The 18,267-nt window shown below is 46.3% G+C and overlaps 1 protein-coding gene across 2 annotated transcripts in view; it reads right to left on the bottom strand.

Annotated features, from left to right (window-relative positions):
- tprg1 (tumor protein p63 regulated 1) overlaps positions 1–18,267 on the bottom strand; it is a 42,374-nt gene that overhangs the window by 21,755 nt on the left and 2,352 nt on the right. For both annotated transcript variants that reach the window (XR_013790432.1, XM_079506196.1), the window contains exons 2-4: positions 14,394–14,539; positions 5,836–5,981; positions 2,907–2,998 (exon numbers count right to left, since the gene is read on the bottom strand). Coding sequence is in view for 1 of the 2 variants with exons in the window: in XM_079506196.1 (XP_079362322.1) it covers positions 2,907–2,998; positions 5,836–5,981; positions 14,394–14,539 (384 nt within the window). In the remaining variant the exon portion in view is untranslated. The remainder of the gene's footprint in view (positions 1–2,906; positions 2,999–5,835; positions 5,982–14,393; positions 14,540–18,267) is intronic.

Genomic DNA, 18,267 nt, shown 5'->3' with positions numbered 1-18,267 from the left:
CCAGAGTTGGTGTCGAAGTGTCCTTGCATGGTTTCGGCCGCCATCGGTGTATGAATGTGTGTGTGAATGGGTGAATTGATGCACAATCTATGTAAAGCGCATTGGATAAAGGCGCTATATAAATGCACCATTTACCATTTACCATATAATATATACAATATCTCAATTGTTGTTGTGTTTTGCACCAATGTCATCGAGTCAAATTCAATTCAACTATTTTGAGTAGAGAGATTCTGACTTGTCTTTAAACAAGATCTCTGTTCTCTCTTGTCAGAGTATCTGCATTTAGGAATGTAGACCAGGCTGTGAGGGCACTTTGATAAAGTGTCAAAGACTGAAACACTACATAGCTGTCATGACTGAACTATGGAAATCCAGGTGCATACTTGGGGACAGAATAAATGCATGGGTTCTGAGTATCAGATAAAGTATCAGATAAAAGCCTAAAGGTTATGTGGGTATTAGAGTTGTGGTGTGCTTAGTGAGCGTGTGCAGGGTGAGTCTCTTGGGGGGGTGGGGGGCTTGAGTGTTCTGTAATCTGCACAAGCTCATTTTAAGTTGAAACAAAAAGCATGCATTCTCGAGTCACTCAATTATGTACAGCAAAAGCGTCAAAATCTCACAAAATGCCCGCGGCAAAAAACATGCAATATTCATTCAAGCATCTCTGGGTCCCTGACGTTGTTTAACCAAAATCTACAGAATATTTCAACACCCATCCCAATGAATGAATAAAAGCGGCCACCCATCTTGTGTATCAAACTTTGGGACCTATTTTCGCCAGTGCCTTACCCATTATTCCTAAACTTCTTTGCCTTTATTTACTATTTTGAAAAAACATTATAAAATTGTTCAACTACTCACTAAATGATAAGAGCAAAAATAGCAAATCTACAAGCTCACAATGTGTCGCGATGAGATTAACTTGTAGATATGCTAATTTAGCTATTCAGCGTACAACAGAGTATATAACGCTTAAGTTGTTATGGCTTATGTGAAAATGACCTCTTTTGGGGCATGTGCTGTGTGCATCTCTGTCCCTTGCCCCGGTGCCTAAAACTAATCCAGGGTAGCATTATATTATTATTAATTATCATCATTTGATCCTAGACTGGCTGGGCCGGTGAACTTTGTGCACGTGGCCAAATGAGGCACTCTTAACCCAATTTGTGCCCAAGACGACTCCAGACGTCCTGGGAATTAACTGCCGCTGCAAGTGATAGTCCCATAAGACAGAGAATTCACTGAGCATCCCAGGCAGCATATGTAAAGGTGTGGGCACTGAGACCTCTGACTGGGCTAAAGGAATGAGTTAACCTCGACTGAGCACAGGGGCCGTGGGGAGAGAGGTGTTACTAAGCTACAGGTTCAAGCTCCAGGCAGCAGAACATTCCACTGGGGCTCAAGTATGATAGCAGAAAGTGCTTCTCATCAGACCTCTGAGGCCTGCAGTCATGCATCGGAGCGAAATGCTGCTTCAGAACCTTCTGGTGTGGAATATCAAAGTCAACCACGTCAGCCAGTTCATCGTTCCATATTTCAATAACTGTTTGGTGTCTCCATTAATAATATAAGGCAGCTCAGTGTTCCTGGAAGAGGAATCAAAAATGAAAAGCGTAGCAAACACACTGAATAAGAAAATGCAACCCCAGAGACATGAAACGCACTGCAAAGGTGGATATTCTAGCAAAAAGTCAGAGAGAAAACAGTTTTATACATCAAGTTCATCAGCCCCGAACAATAACCAAACTGTAGGTAACTGACTTCAATCTGTACACAATTGCTCACAAGTGTGCACACATGGGTTTTATTCTTATATTTCTTGCATATTTCCTGCACATATTGTACATTTTCACTATACGTAATGTATACTTTTGACAACCCTTCTGCTGAATGTATGCAGGCATTTTTTTCTTCCTCTAGATTCAGCAGTTATAAATCAGGAACAGGAACTGATGTAATTCCACATGCAGTGCATTGTCTGTGTTTGCACTGCTGTTCACTTTATTACCACTGCTGCAATGTTTTTACTAGTTGCAATATACCTTGTTTTTATTATTTCTTGTTTTATTCTATATTGTTAGCAGTCTGTGGAGCATGTCACACCTTTACTCCACATACTGTACTTGTATGAGGGAGTAACAAATTTAAGCTTCTTGAATTTCCCCAAATATTACCACCAATTTCAAAAAGGAGACGGCTTGAAAACACTTCAATGAATAATTATCGCCTTCCAGCTAAAGCGGACAACAAACGAGGTTGGCTTTGCAAAGTTCATTCATCTACTTGACGTAAGTTCATCGTTACCTTGTATGACACTCCCTTGGCTCCCGAAGGGACACTAAGTGCTGTTGCTGAAATGTCCACATAATGCACTCTTTGGTTGCACGAATACTTCCACAGCCGCTGTAACCACAGCACCAACTGCAGGGCCATTGTAGGACAAAAGTTAACGCGTGTCAGACAGAGACGCAGAATGGCATGCATTATTCATCGTCACAGGGCCCGCTTTTTCTTTTTTAATGTTTCCAGAAACCTCACGTACGAGTGATACGGCCTGACATCCGCAAGTGCACTCGACAAAATGTCCTCCAGTCACGTAATTTGCCTTCTGTGTTCATTTCAGTGAAATGAGCAGCTCCCGTGCAATTGGTTTATACTGTAGCAATACAGGAGTTTTGGGTTAGATGTTATTTGATAACTAGTTTGGTACCCAGTAGTGGATTAAAGGGGAAATATTGTGTTATTTAGTTCCTAAATTCATGCACAACTCAAAATGGAGGTTAAATATGTTATGTGAAACAGTTGAGAATCACTGGTGTGACGTTCACAAAACTACACATACGTATAGTAAGTATTCCTTAAAAACTGTGCCAACAAATGTCATTAAGAAGTGTGGCACTCACTCCGCCAACAGCCAGAAGCTTTGGACTTCACCATCCACCTCTTTATCCGCAGCACCACCGATGTCTTCAATGGCCTGCTGCAGAGTGCCAGGCTGGGAACAAAAACAAAACACACACACATTGGCATTGAGGGTTATTTTACATTTTCACATTGCGATGTGACAGCTTTCAAACATCAAGTCCAAGTGTCAGTTCAGATTAACATTCAGTAAAAACATCCTACAAGCTACAAGCTACATGTCACACTGCAACATGCTGTGAGCTTGTAGATCAGCTATTTTCGCCAAAGATATTTGGCGTAGAGAGGGGGAAAAAAAGGAGTGGACCTTTAGTATAGAGCCCTGGTGAAAGCCGATCAACTAAAGCATATAGGGCTTATCTTGCGCCACCCCTTACACCCCTTATTTTGAAAAACCTTTTAAAATAGTTCAAATAGCTGATCTACAAGCTCACAACGTATTTTTGCGTTAGCTATTCAAAAATAGCAGATATACAAGCTTGCCGGCACTTTGTGCCGTGCTGCAAGCTGCTAATTTTGAACATTTTTGAAAAATCTTGAAAATGTGAGAACTACTGATATAGAAGGTATTTGTAGAATCTCAGGTCTTAATGGGTACTGAGCACTGGATCTCTCAACAGCAACATCATGGCAGAATGGCAGATAAAAACAATGACTACAACTGAATAAAACTGTATGTGTATACCGGTACACACATTCGATCAGGAATTTGTACACATGAGCAGATAAACGAGGCAGCACTGTGTATGCCTTGATCCCGCCTCTAGCTGTCGCTGATTGGCCAGGCCGTTTGGTGGCCGGAGCATCTAGTCTGCCTGAGAGTTCCCAGATGGGAGCAGGAGGGGGGGAACCCAGTGTACTCTCTGCTGCCCCATCTGGCGGAGTCAGGTTAGATAAACATCTGATTAGTGGGAATAATTCAGAATACATCCTTATTGTCTCCACCAGGCCGAAGACATGGGGAGAGAGTATGTTTTGCTCTCCGTCTGTCCCATATTTCATCCTAATTGGCTATAATTGGCTTTCAAAGTTTGCAGGATTGGCCCGTTTGGAACAAAAAGCGTCAAATCATGAACGCAGCGTGCTATTTACGTGAAATCTTTCACGCACTTTCCTACTACTGAGGAATAAATCCCACCCTTTTCACATTAGCCTGTTATAGCGCCACCAACAGGTGGATTTTTGCAAAAAACATTTTTGGAACAAAATGCCTCAAATTATCCAATTGCCATCAAAGGCGTAAGAAGAAATGGCACCCTTTTCACATTGGCCTATTATAGTGCCAACAGGAGGCCACAACCTAACCTGGCCTGGTGGAGACCTGTGCCCCGAGGGGCACTTTTTCTAGTGTTATCTGCATGCAAAATAGTAAGCCACATTAGGCATTTTTGAATGAGTCATAATTATATATTTAGTTTTCAGATGATGATCTAGGAACTTAAATGTCAAGAACAATAATTTAAAATGGAGTGGGTTGGGGGTCTGTGCCCTGAAGGCCCTATTTGTCTTAATTTGAGGGCCTTAATTTGAGATGCTAGCTTGTTGACTTGGTTGCCATTGCTAATCTCTTGACATACTGCAGTTGTGCCAATCCCTGACAAATTGACATGAAGGCAGTTTATTTAATTAGTTAATGACATCTTCCCTAGCTGGTTTGGCAGCTGCAATGTTTACAGTTTATTTATTTGTTCATTTGAAAATTATCCCCATTAGCTGATGCCATGCCTGGCAATAAGCTAGATATAAGATATAACACATAAAAACAACATCAAATTGCATTGCATTAATTAATTAATTCATGATGATGCCAGATGATGATGCCAGTTCTATAATGGCTTCTAAATCAGTAGTTCTCACACTTTCAAGATGTTTCAAGAATGTTCAAAAATAGCCAACACAAACATCTAAAATGACACAGATCCTTTCCTGGTTTTAATGGGTTAAAGGATGATTTAAGCAATATTACACGAGAGGGTGTGGTTTAACGTGATTATTATTAGAAATGTTGAGTATGGGTCCCCAGCAGGTAGAAACTGCCAGATGCTAACTTGCATATGTTGGGCAATTTTCATAATTAGCAAGGAGTGATTTTTGTGCAAAACTAATGCTTACAATCGATTCAGAATCATGAAAAACCCCTAGTTTGACCCGTCACATGCTACTATGAAATTTTGAAAATGTTGCATTATATTGGATGTTAATGGTACCCCAGCTTATTATGCTAATTATGAAAATTGCCCAACATATGCAAGTTAGCAGCCGACAGTTTCTAAATGCTGGGGACCCATACTCAACATTAGGGTACTCAAAATGTCCGGGATCACATTCTGCCGAGTAGACTATCAAGCTTGAGGTTGAGTGAGTCATGCGAGTCTGGAGTGCATCTTTTCGGTGCTAATTCTAATTATAGCCTTATTTTGTGCAACCTGTAATTTTGCTTTGGATTTGTTTGTTTTGGATGCAGATGACCATACAGTTGAATTATAAAGTGACACAAAATTAATGACAGTGGATATAAGCTTCCAATACGTATTAAAACAACAAACCTAATCTGTTTTCTCAAATAATTCTGTATGTTGGAGTTACATTTTTCATAAACAATTCTACCATTCACATGGTAGAATTGGTGTGTGTGTGTGTGTGTGTGTGTGTGTGTGTGTGTGTGTGTGTGTGTGTGTGTGTGTGTGTGTGTGTGTGTTTTTAACATAAGAGTAAACAAATTCTGCACACTTGGGTGATCTAAATGTTGTTCCGAGAGCAATAACAACACACAGCGGAGCCAGAGCATACATGTATCTAATCAGTGTGCAGTCTTGATTCTGTTATATTGAACTGTTGTTTGAGGTGCACCTGGGCATTGAAGTGGATACAGTGTACACTATCTTTTCATGCAGTGAAAGGTGTTTTTACCCTTAACACAAGGAACTTCTTCAGCTTGAATTGGTCCAGAGCTGACCTCCAGTGATTTTGCTTGGAGTCGGTATCGGTTGGCGGGGCAGGGTCCTCCTCCGTGGGGACCGTGGGGTGGAGCTCCTCCATGGGGCCTGCATGGAGGGCTGTCACCATCATGAAATATTAGTTGACGATGAATTTTCATCAAAGTAATTGCGATTAACTATTGAATTATTAATTTGGCTTTGAATATTGGAACAGAAATAAAAATTACATTTCTGTTTGCCTTTAGGCTTTGTAAATAAGAATTGCACAGGACAGATGACAAATAAGTTAAATACACAAAGACGTGGTGTGACTGAGCGTGCAGGTGCAGATCTGCTAACAGATGAATTTGTACATAAGGCAACTATTCTGACAATTATGCTAAATAACTGTGATGATCTCAAGTAGAGGTTCACAATAGAGTTCTACGTCGCACCGTGGATCTGACCAACATGTCAGTCATAGTTGTATTATATAGAAATTTCACGAAATACCTTTCGTTTATGGGTAGGTTTCCTTCAAAACCTAGCTGCAGAACATTATTTTATGTACTCCCAGGACAGAAAATTCTAGAATTTTCGCTGTCCTGGGCTCTAAGGGTGACGTAGGAAGCCACGCCTATCCCGTATAGATACCTGCGTGGCTACGTCAGCCCTCATTCAACTTTTCTTCTGCTAAGCTGCGAGAACGAACTTTAACATTCCAGTGTGTGCAGGGTAATATATCTCGCAAACTCGGCCGAGAGATTAATTCTTTAGGACCGTGAGATCTCTGGCACACTCTCGAAGCAAACAGAAGGATACTTCTCGAGAAAAAAAGCCGAACTTCGACACAAGTGAGTTCTAGGCAACTTGTTGCTACGCTAGCTTGTCGAAAAAACAGCTCGCGCCTCTTTTTCTCTCTCGCTAAAGCTAGCGTTTGTTAGCTTAAAGCTATCCATAGTTAGCTTAGCGCTACTAGGCAGATACGCCTGTGGTCTACTATTACACGCCACGAGGAAGATAAACCTGTGGCTGTTAAGCACTCGGACTCCTCTCTCTACAAGCAACCATGTCGCTGACGAGGGAGACCCAGCCCGGGGAAAGACGCCATCGAGGACAGCCGGTGCCCGCCGACTGTCAAGAAGGCCCCAAACAAAAGACGTGCTCCACCTGGGGATGCGGGAACACGATGTCGGGCAAAGACGGGCATGACGAGTGCATGTATTGTCTCGGCCTCACCCACACCCGTGAGTCCATGGAGGAAATCGGTCCCGTTTGCCTCCATTGTGAGAAAATGGACGACGACGTCCTAAACAACAGGCTCGGACGTGTCCAAAGGTATTATGACAACTTTGCCGCCCACGGACTCCGAGAGAGGAGCCCCACTCCTCCCCCGCGACGAGCTCGCATACAAGTCCCGCCAAAGGGGCTTTGGCCCCGCGTCACCACCGGAGAGGGACAACGAGCTACCCCGAGACAGAGGCTCGACTACTCGGGCAACAGAGCCCCAACCGGAGCCTCTTCTTCAAGAGCAGCACCTGCCGGCGCTAGCCGAGACAGGTACGCTACTTCAGCCTCTGCAACCAGGGCTCACGAGGCCACTGATTACGAGGCTCATGGCGCGAGGCCAAGGGATACCTTCGCACCGCGCCGCTCTTCCCCAGCTCCACGTGCTCGACAACACGTCGTGCAGGCCACCATTGAGTGCCCGCCCAGACATACAGCTAGACGCAGACAGCCTGCCGTTGCACCCAGCTATATGGTGGACCGCCTGGACCCTTCCCCAGACCGCGCAATGTCTCCCGGTGGGGAGCATTGGACTACCAGGGAGGAAGGGGAGCTTCGTGATGACGAGCTCCCTTCCTTCCAGGAGCAACTCCAGGACTACCACGTCCTGGACGAGGCCTACGCGGACGAGCGAGATGGCCATGATGACCTCTCCCCCGGGGACTACGTCAGCACCACTCGTCGCCCCTTCGACGACCTGGATGCCATGGACATACAGGAGCACCAGCAAGCCAGGGCTCCTGTCCCCCCGCCTCCTGTACCCCCCATGGATGACTCCAATATTTACGAGATATACAGGAAGGCTAGTGCACGTTGTAACCACACATGGCCTAAGTCAACTGTCAAGGTACTACCATGGGAAGGCAGGACTGATGAGTCCGCCCCCCCCCCTGCACCTAGAAGACAGAAGCTCCCTATGGCACAGGGCTTCGAGGAGGCCATGATGCACGCCTGGGACGAACCCCTCCTGAAGGTGGATTTTCCCAAGGCCAGCGCCAAGGGGCCCAACGACATACCAGATAAACAAACCCTCGCCATAGACTTCATGCCAGCTATGGACAAGGCTATAGCGGCCTACCTGGCCAACCCTGCAGCTCCTAGAGTGGATCACCACGTAAAGGAACCGCAGCTCCTGTCCAGCAGCGTGAGGGAAGCCTCAAAACTGAACAAGTGGCAGTATGCACACATGTCATTCGTGGCGAAGGCCCTCAATGCAGGAGCACTTCTCCAGGGTTCCATGAAGAGCCTCCTCATTGAGATGGGACAGAAGTCCATTAAAGTCCAGCTAGCGGAACTGCCAAAAGACCTGGCCGAGTTACGCCGCCTGAATCACGAGATGGCCACCCTCCAGAGGGACTCCACTCTCCACAACGCCAAGGCAATGGCATGTTCCATCCTCCAGGAGAGATGGCGTTGGGTCGATCAGACCAGCGCCATCTCCCTGGAGACAAAGAAAGAGTTTGTGGCTGGAAATATCCACCCAGACAGTATGTTTAAGGACGCTCTGGCCAAGATGTCAGAGACCATCCAACAGCTCGAGTCCTCCACCAAGACGATGAAGGCGCTCGAACCGCTGGCCAACCAGGCCGCCCCGGTAGGCCGCCCCAAGGCTAAGAAGGCACCCTGGAAGGCCAAGACCGATGACAAACCCAGGTCCCAGGACCGGAGCGGAGATAGACAGCGACAGCCTGCAGGCCGAGGCAGAGCAGACCGCCGCACCTCTCCGCCGCCCTACAAGGCCAGGAGCGCTCCCAGAGGCCGAGGCCAGGGGAAGCGCAAATGACCTGCCCGGGCCGGGTCATCTTCCCCACCACACTCAGAGTTCAAGGCCAGAGGTGGGGATCACAGATCTCACCTCAGAGCCTGCGCTGAAGCGCTTAAGGGGGCCTGTACACAGTGCTGTGAGCACCGTTGTACAGACCCCGAAAATTGTTATGTGCAATTCACATGTGTATGTTTTTCCACGTTGTTCAATAAAGAAAACAAAAAAACAAAAAACACAAAAAACAATAAAACCAACTCTGAAGGGCATAGGCCCAGTGGGAAAGATAACCCACACTGTGACAGCTTTAGCTGTCACAGGCCAAAAACTCCACGCCAATTTTTTCCAAACTCAATACCGAAAAAATTCACTAGAGGGAGACATTTCACACAAAGTAAGTCTTCCCCTAGGCAGGCCATGCACCACGCTGACAAGCACAGGGAACCCTTTGTCACGTCATCTGTCACAATGGCGGATATCCGGGGCTTCCCCGTGGATAATCCGTACAATTCAGACAGGATACAGGCTACAGTTCGCCTCGAAACCGCCCACTTCCAGGAAAATTAGTTTCTCAGAAGCGAGCGGGCAAAAGGCCGCCATTCTGCAAGAGGAAATCAATTCATTAATGCAGAAAGGCGCCATCACAGAGGCGGCCCTCGACCAATCAATGAACGGTTTTTACTCCCGCTATTTCTTGGTAAAGAAAAAGGGGGGCGGACTCCGTCCCATTCTAGACCTGAGGGCATTGAATCGTCACTTAAAAAAGCTGCGATTCAAAATGCTTACTCCACCAGTCCTCCTACGCCTAATTCGCGAAGGGGACTGGTTTACGTCAATAGACCTGCAAGACGCATATTTCCACATTCCGATTTACCCGCCGCACAGAAAATTTCTGCGCTTCGGGTTCAGAGGAAAAGTGTACGAGTACACAGTCCTTCCCTTCGGAATGTCACTGAGTCCCAGAGTCTTCATAAAGTGCACCGCGGCAGCTATCGCTCCGCTCCGACAGCAAGGGATCCGTCTCGCTACATACGTAGACGACTGGATCCTACTTGCAGACTCTCCACGAGAAGCACTGTCGCACACACATCGTGTGCTCAGCCACCTCGACTCGCTTGGGTTTATAATAAACCACGAGAAGAGCATGCTTATGCCAACACAGTCAATAGACTTTATAGGCATAACACTGAACTCAATCTCTTACACGGCCCGCCTGAGCCAAGAGAGAATAGACGCAACACTGCAGTGCGTGGCGTCATTCAAAAGGGGACGCTCGATTCCTTTTCATGCATGCCTCCGGATGGCGGGGTTAATGGCCTCTGCGGTCTATTTAATCCGCCTAGCAAGGCTACATATGAGACCTTTCCAACGATGGATAGGCTCTCTACATGTACCAATGCACCGTCGGCACCAGAAGGTAACAGTAACATCACAATGCATACTAGCCCTTCAATGGTGGTCAGACAGGAAAACCCTCTCAGAGGGCGTCCCCATGGGAAAGCCTCTGATCAGGAAAGTCATCACTACAGACGCCAGCATGACAGGCTGGGGAGCCACGATGGAAGGACTCACAGCCAGAGGTTTATGGTTGGGGCCACTACGTGCCCTTCACATAAATTACTTAGAGCTCATGGCAGTCTTCCTCGCCCTGAAACACTTCGAGCAGCGCATCCTGGGTTGCCATGTCCTAGTCAGGACAGACAACACCACGGCCATGTGCTACATCAACAGACAAGGTGGACTCAGGTCCCCTCGTCTTCATCAACTGGCTCAGAAACTGATCCTGTGGTGCAACACACGCGTCCTCTCAATAGTAGCGTGTCACGTCCCAGGTCTTCTGAACACAGGGGCAGACCTGCTGTCCAGAGGACCTCTCCGCTACTCAGACTGGTCACTACACCCTCATGCAGTGGCCCAGGTCTGGAGCAGGTTTGGGAAATCCAAGGTGGATCTCTTTGCCACAGAGGAGAACACGAAGTGTCCCCTCTTCTTCGCAATCAGGGGACCATCAACGTTGGGGCTAGACGCTCTGTCACACCAATGGCCCAAAACCCTTCTCTACGCCTTTCCCCCGCTATCCCTCATCAGCCCCACTCTGGACAGAGTGAGGACTCAGGGTCTGAAGGTGCTCCTAATAGCCCCGTCGTGGGGGGTCTGGAGGTCGGAAATAACCCCTCTCCTCTACGACCAGCCGTGGAGAATTCCCCTTCGAGCGGATCTCCTCTCTCAAGCGAGGGGGGAGATCTTCCACCCTCACCCCCAGGACCTAGACCTATGGGTCTGGCCCGTCAAAGGGTGATGTTGACTGCCGTGGGTCTACCTCCGAACGTAATCGAAACGATTCAGAAAGGCAGAGCCCAGTCAACAAGGGACCGTTACGACACAGCCTGGCGCGTCTTCGAGCATTGGTGCTCACGAAGACCAGACCAAACAGTCCCCTACCAGGCCTCAGTGATCGACGTCCTGTCATTCCTGCAGGAGCTCCTAGACAACGGCCTAGGCCTCTCCTCAGTCAAGGTCCATTTGGCGGCAATCTCTGCCTGCCACCCAGGCTTTGATAACCAGACGGTGTGGAAGCACCCGCTGGTAAAACAATTCATGAAGGGTGTACGCAGGGAACATAGGACATGCAGATCCCTCGTTCCCTCGTGGGATTTGTCCCTGGTTCTAAAGGCGCTGGCTACAGCACCCTTTGAACCACTACAAACCGTGAGCCTCAAGCTCCTAACCCTGAAGGTGGCTCTCCTGATCGCACTCACGACAGCAAAAAGGGTCAGCGACCTACATGCGCTCTCGATCTCTCCAGACTGCATGAGGTTCGATGAGGGGTCGACCAAGGTCACCCTAAAGGCAAACCCCGCCTTCATTCCCAAAAATGCTCTCTCAGTGTGTGTGCCAGTGAACCTACAGGCTTTCCATCCCCCGCCGTTCTCCTCTGACGAAGACAGCAGGCTTAATTGCCTCTGCCCAGTCAGAGCTTTACGCATATACGCGGATAGACTGGCTCCCTTCAGACAAGGAAGCCAACTCTTTGTGTCCTGGGGTGCCAGGACCAAAGGAAAGCCCGTCACGAAGGTCACTATCTCTAACTGGATAGTGGAAGCCATCCGTCTGGCCTACACTAGCCAAGGCGTGGATTCCCCTCAAGCCCTGAGGGCCCACTCCACAAGAGGTGTGGCAGCTTCCTGGGCACTCTACAAGGGTGTCTCCATTCAGGAAGTCTGCACAGCAGCAAGCTGGTCTACACCCTCGACTTTCGCCACATACTATAACCTAGATGTGGCAGCGCCTTCGCTAGCGCACGCGGTCTTGGGGGCCGCTGCTCAGTAAGGCATCAGGGCAGCATAGCGCTGCCTCCTGCTCTCCACAAGGACTAGGTTCTGGACCCAAAAGGGTCCGAGCCCCTCCCAAAAGGTTTACCTGGGACCCACTGGAAGTTCAGGTCACGGGAGTTCATAAAGTCCCATAAACGAAAGGTATTTCGTGAAATTTCTATATAATACAACGTTAAAGGTTACTTTAGTAACCACGGTTGTATATATAAATTGAACGAAATACCTTTCGTGGAACGCCCTTCTGTTCTCTAAAGCAGAAGAAAAGTTCCGAATGAGGGCTGACGTAGCCACGCAGGTATCTATACGGGATAGGCGTGGCTTCCTACGTCACCCTTAGAGCCCAGGACAGCGAAAATTCTAGAATTTTCTGTCCTGGGAGTACATAAAATAATGTTCTGCAGCTAGGTTTTGAAGGAAACCTACCCATAAACGAAAGGTATTTCGTTCAATTTATATATACAACCGTGGTTACTAAAGTAACCTTTAACGTTACAGAGGCGTTGTCAGAGTAGCCGTCTGGCTGTGTCCATTTTGTGCCCATACAGTAGAGGATATGCACGTGACATCATCCTCATGCCCGTGCATTTAGCATGAGGAAACCCTGGGCAGCTAGGGTTTAACATTTAGCGCTCGTTTAACATTTATCATGAGGAAACCCTGGGCAGCTAGGGTTTAACATTTAGCGCTCGTTTAACATTTAGCATGAGGAAACCCTGGGCAGCTAGGGTTTAACATTTAGCGCTCGTTTAACATTTAGCATGAGGAAACCCTGGGCAGCTAGGGTTTAACATTGAGCGCTCGTTTAACATTTAGCATGAGGAAACCCTGGGCAGCTAGGGTTTAACATTGAGCGCTCGTTTAACATTTAGCATGAGGAAACCCTGGGCAGCTAGGGTTTAACATTGAGCGCTCGTTTAACATTTAGCATGAGGAAACCCTGGGCAGCTAGGGTTTAACATTGAGCGCTCGTTTAACATTTAGCATGAGGAAACCCTGGGCAGCTAGGGTTTAACATTGAGCGCTCGTTTAACATTTAGCATGAGGACACCCTGGGCAGCTAGGGTTTAACATTGAGCATTTAGCATGAGGAAACCCTGGGCAGCTAGGGTTTAACATTTAGCATGAGGACACCCTGGGCAGCTAGGGTTTAACATTGAGCATGAGGAAACCCTGGGCAGCTAGGGTTTAACATTGAGCATTTAGCATGAGGAAACCCTGGGCAGCTAGGGTTTAACATTTAGCATGAGGACACCCTGGGCAGCTAGGGTTTAACATTTAGCATGAGGACACCCTGGGCAGCTAGGGTTTAACATTTAGCATGAGGAAACCCTGGGCAGCTAGGGTTTAACATTGAGCATGAGGACACCCTGGGCAGCTAGGGTTTAACATTGAGCCCGTGCATTTAGCATGAGGAAACCCTGGGCAGGGCAGCTAGGGTTTAACATTGAGCGCTCGTTTTCACTTCCGCAAATGCGGAAGTAGAGGGGCGCTCCGGTCCTCACCCTTTATAACTCCATATAAGCCATATGGGCATAGCGGTCAGATCTGTGGCTCTGGACAACCGGATCTCCATATATGCCTTAGAGATTAAAATAGGGTGCATTTTGCATCCCAAAACGCAGTTTATAGTTAAGGGACGCAATAAAACAACGACCTCTGCATCCACGGGATGCACTACTGTACTGTTTTTTAATTCTAGTTCATTTTGCTAGCTTTAGTTATAATAATCATTTCTTCTCCTGTTTTCTATGTGAATATAACCACATTATAATAAATGGGATAAATAAATGGGAGTTAATTGCTGCAATTTGTAAAAAATGGCAAAATATGACTCCTAACGTCGTTGAAGTGGGACTCATAAAATGTCCCTGGGACTCATCTAAAAGACCATCCCTGCATCCTGGGACTCATTACATTGAAAACCTATTTACATCACTGATGCCTACAGTATATACTATATATGGGTGTATCGGGTTTGTTTATGGTTAGTGGCATGGCATGCCTACATACATATGGCCATATTAATATATGGGCAATTTGGGCATAAGGGTGTTTGTTGATGGTTGTGTTTGAGTTGGGTGACATCCGCCGGCCCTCCTCCATGTTAGCCAATTTTATTATGAATTTAGGATAATTGAGATTAAGTGATTCTGTACTCAGGCCTACCTTTGTGTATGGGTTGACACCCCTCCTCCTCCTCTTCCTGGCTCAGCCTCTGAGGGGGATCATTTCCCTGAGTGCTGGAGTCTGAATCTGGAGACAGATCCACAGCTTTGAATTCTCCCTCCTCAAGCTCAGCCATCCTGCCTGACCTGTTCCAGACAGAGATCACAGTCAAATCAATGTTATGTGCTGTCTACGCAAGGACATATTCTCGTTATCCGCACAAGTACTTAGTCGATCTGCCCTTTCTGCCACACGTAGACAGCGTTTTGGGGGATGAAGTTGCTAGTGATGCTCTTGGAAACTCAGGGATGATAATATACAGGTGAAATAATCAAGCAGGAACGTAGATCGGCTTAGTAGGGTTTATTCAGCAAGATGCGTAGCACACAGACATAGTATCCACACGATATGATAGAGGCACACGCTGGTCCTTCAGACCCTCCTCATTTATACTCTCATGACAAGGTTAGCTCACATTTTGGCAGCTTTCTTACCATTGTTTGACTATTTTCATCATAGCAAGTCCTCCTTCCTGTCCTTCCCGTGCCTCGATCACAAGCCCATCCTGTTCACCTGTCGTTTCTTGATTAGGTGATCTTAATCTTTCTCTCTCTTCTGTCGCCTTCCCAGGCAACTTCACATATTACTTTGAACATATTTATAAAGTTTGATTACTGGAACTGATTAGTGTCTCTGCTGCTACTGATAGACTGTGTGCTCTCATTCCCCCTTTGTTCTGGTGTTCTGGTTGGTGCCCTGATGTTTTGGTAAACACCATTTTACCGTGGGCGAGCTGTTTGTTCTTTAGCATCCCTGTAATTGTGGGAACACTTTCTGGGTCTTCGGCTGCCGCCATGCTTAGCTGGGCTATATGCCCTTTTCATTACTGCTGTTAAAACTCTGGCCTTAGCTCCTAGGAAGCTCCCTTCCTGCATGGAGGCCCTCTTTTCTGCCACTACAGGGACTTAACCGGTTCTTTTTGAAACCGGCTCCCAGAGTGACAAACTTCGGAGACGCTACTTTGTCGTCTCCGTGTGTACAACGAACGAATGCCGCCTATTTGCTGAAACGGTGACGCCATAGTCCCCTCGCCCCCTCCAAACTAACCTCACGTCACCAGGCTTTCCACCTACAACAGATGGCTGCGTCCATGATCATCAGCCGGATGTTTACAGAAACATGATACGTTATTTTTTTACTCAAAATGATGCAGGTTTATGACGAGCCTTTCATAACCGCCAGCTCACTGGTATTAATTGTAATGGTTCTTTATTACTTATATGTGTACGGGAGATGATTCACCTTCAGGGCCTCGTGGTTAAACTCCCTGTCGGTGAATTATCTACCGACAATAACCACTAGCCAGATATTATCCCTTACTTAACCATGATACAATGTTTTTTAAAAAAATCATCTTTTCACCATGATCATGTAAGATGACAAACAGTTGCACTGTGTTTGAAAAGCCGATTTGCTCGTCCACATATGACGTAAATTCTCCTTTCATTGTCAATGGCAAATGTGACACGAGTCACAAAAGCTGCATATAGGAAATCATGTAAGGGGGTAGGTAACAAGGGATACAGATTTTACGGGGGCCAGTTTCGAATTGGCACCGTAGGTGCCCTTTGAGAGCGGTTTTGAAGGAGTCAAGCCAAGGGATTCACATGAATTAATGGCTGTTGGTAGGGCGTTCCACAGTTCCACATTTTGGTGGTATAGTCCGTGAGCCAGGGGGGTTGGTCTGTACCATCTGGCTGAATAAGGCTCATAGTGATTTTTGTGAAGGTATACATGTCTAGAGTTAGAAAATATGTGATAGCATTGCACCCGTGGTAGCTTTATGAGTGCTATCATGCATTTTATTTTATAACACTAGGCGAAAATTGCATGGATCAATATGAAAAAAAAAATAGTAATACACCCCCCAAAAATGATAGAAAAGGTTTTTCCAATTGGTTCTGGTACCTCTAGGCATGCTTAAGAATATACTGAAAATATAGGAAAATATACATTTTCAAGATGGCGTCCAATATGGCTGCCAGGAGAAAATGGCTATAACATCATTATTTGGGGGTTTAGGACTAAAGGAATGTGGCTGAATCAGTGAAAGTGATCAGTTAATTATAGGGATGTGCCGATGAGACAGTTTGGCCGATATCCGATATAATTAATTGCTGTTATGGCCGATAACCAATATTACCAATGTCGATCTCATTCTGTATTGAAAGATTATAATTTTGTCTATTCTGAAAAATACATGTAACAGGGTGTCTGCACTGCAGGCTTAGGCAAGTCACATCTAACTTAAATACCTTTATAATATTGTGAGCTTGTAGATCTGTTCAAACTGTTACTTTGGGCTTGTTTATCTGTAAAGACAGACCGATTCATTAATTTAATTATTTTCATTTTTTTATTTATTCCAAACATGTTAAAATATAAATGAGAAAAGACAAAGGAAATAAACGTCCAAAAATAATAATAATAATGATCTTTCATAATCCTTAACTTATGTTTATGTTCGAAAGATACTGGGCAGATACTGGCACTAAGGAGGATATTGGAAGGGGTATGGGAGCGCAACCTGTCAGCGGTGATCACATTCATTGACTTCCAAAAGGCTTTCGACACCATCCACCGGGGGAAACTCATGAGTATTCTACGTGCCTACGGAGTTCCAGAAAAGTTGGTCCAGATGATAGAGTCAAGCTACAGCCAGACTCGAGCCAAGGTCCAAGTTCGGCCTCAAGCTCAATACCAAGAAAACAAAGGTAATGACAGTCAACACAGAGGACAAAACCATTGCCACTGCAGACGGGACGGTGCTCGAGCGAGTCGAGGACTTCAAGTACCTCGGGGCCTGGACTGCCTCAACTGAAAAGGATCTGAAGGTTCGGAGAGCACTTGCCTGGAAAGCCTTGCACGGGATGAGGAGAGTGTGGAAATCAGACATGGGAGAAGACCTTAAGAGGCGGCTGTTCATAGATACTGTCGAGACATGGACCCTCACAGTACAACAGGAAAAATCCCTGGATGGAGTCTACACAAGAATGCTACGAATGGCACTAGGTGTCACATCAGAAATGTGGACCTCTTCTATGGGGACCTACCACGGGTCACGGACAAAGTCAGAGAGAGAAGGATGAGGCTGGCAGGGCACTGCGTCAGGTACCCAGAACTTGAGGCAAGTAAATTGACTATGGGAGCCAAACCCAGGGCAAAGCCAAGGGGGGGAAAGAAGCGTACCACCTATGTAGACGTGCTGCGGCGTGACAGCTTGGCTAACAACACTGCAGAGCTCAATAACCTGATGTTGGATAGGACATTGTGGAGGGCAGCGATCCAGGAATCCCGAGTTGGTGTTGGCTAGACCTCACTCTCGCAGTTACTATGTTCGAAAAAGGAGTAGGGAAAAGTTTATTGAAAAACGTAATCGGTCTGATTAATCAAACCGATGCCGATTAATCTAAAAACAACTCAAATCGTCCGATACCGATGTGTTTGCCGATTAATCTCCCATCACTAGTTAATTATGTATTGCCAAATCCAAAATGGTGTCCATACCACACCCAAAGTGATGTTCTATTGTACTGCATTATGTAAAAACATTACAATTACAAAATGAACAGAATAACTGTCACATAAAATCAATTTCTTATAAGTAGGTCAATCTTATGTGCTAAAGGTCAGGTCAATGTCTGTCTCATAAGCAGGTGTGTCCAAGCATGCAGGAGATACAGTATGGTCACTGGTTGACATGCACAGTATTCACCTTACCATTGATATGCAGCTGTTTGTTGTTGTAACCTACAGCAGGGGTATTCAACTAGATTGAACTGTAGAATGATGGTGTGTGGGGGGCCGCACAGCG

The sequence above is a fragment of the Electrona antarctica genome (assembly GCF_951216825.1).
Source record: "Electrona antarctica genome assembly, chromosome: 7".
NCBI classification, from domain to species: Eukaryota; Metazoa; Chordata; class Actinopteri; order Myctophiformes; family Myctophidae; genus Electrona; species Electrona antarctica.
Note: the sequence above shows the minus strand (reverse complement) of the source record. Positions and strands in the feature narration are given on the sequence as shown.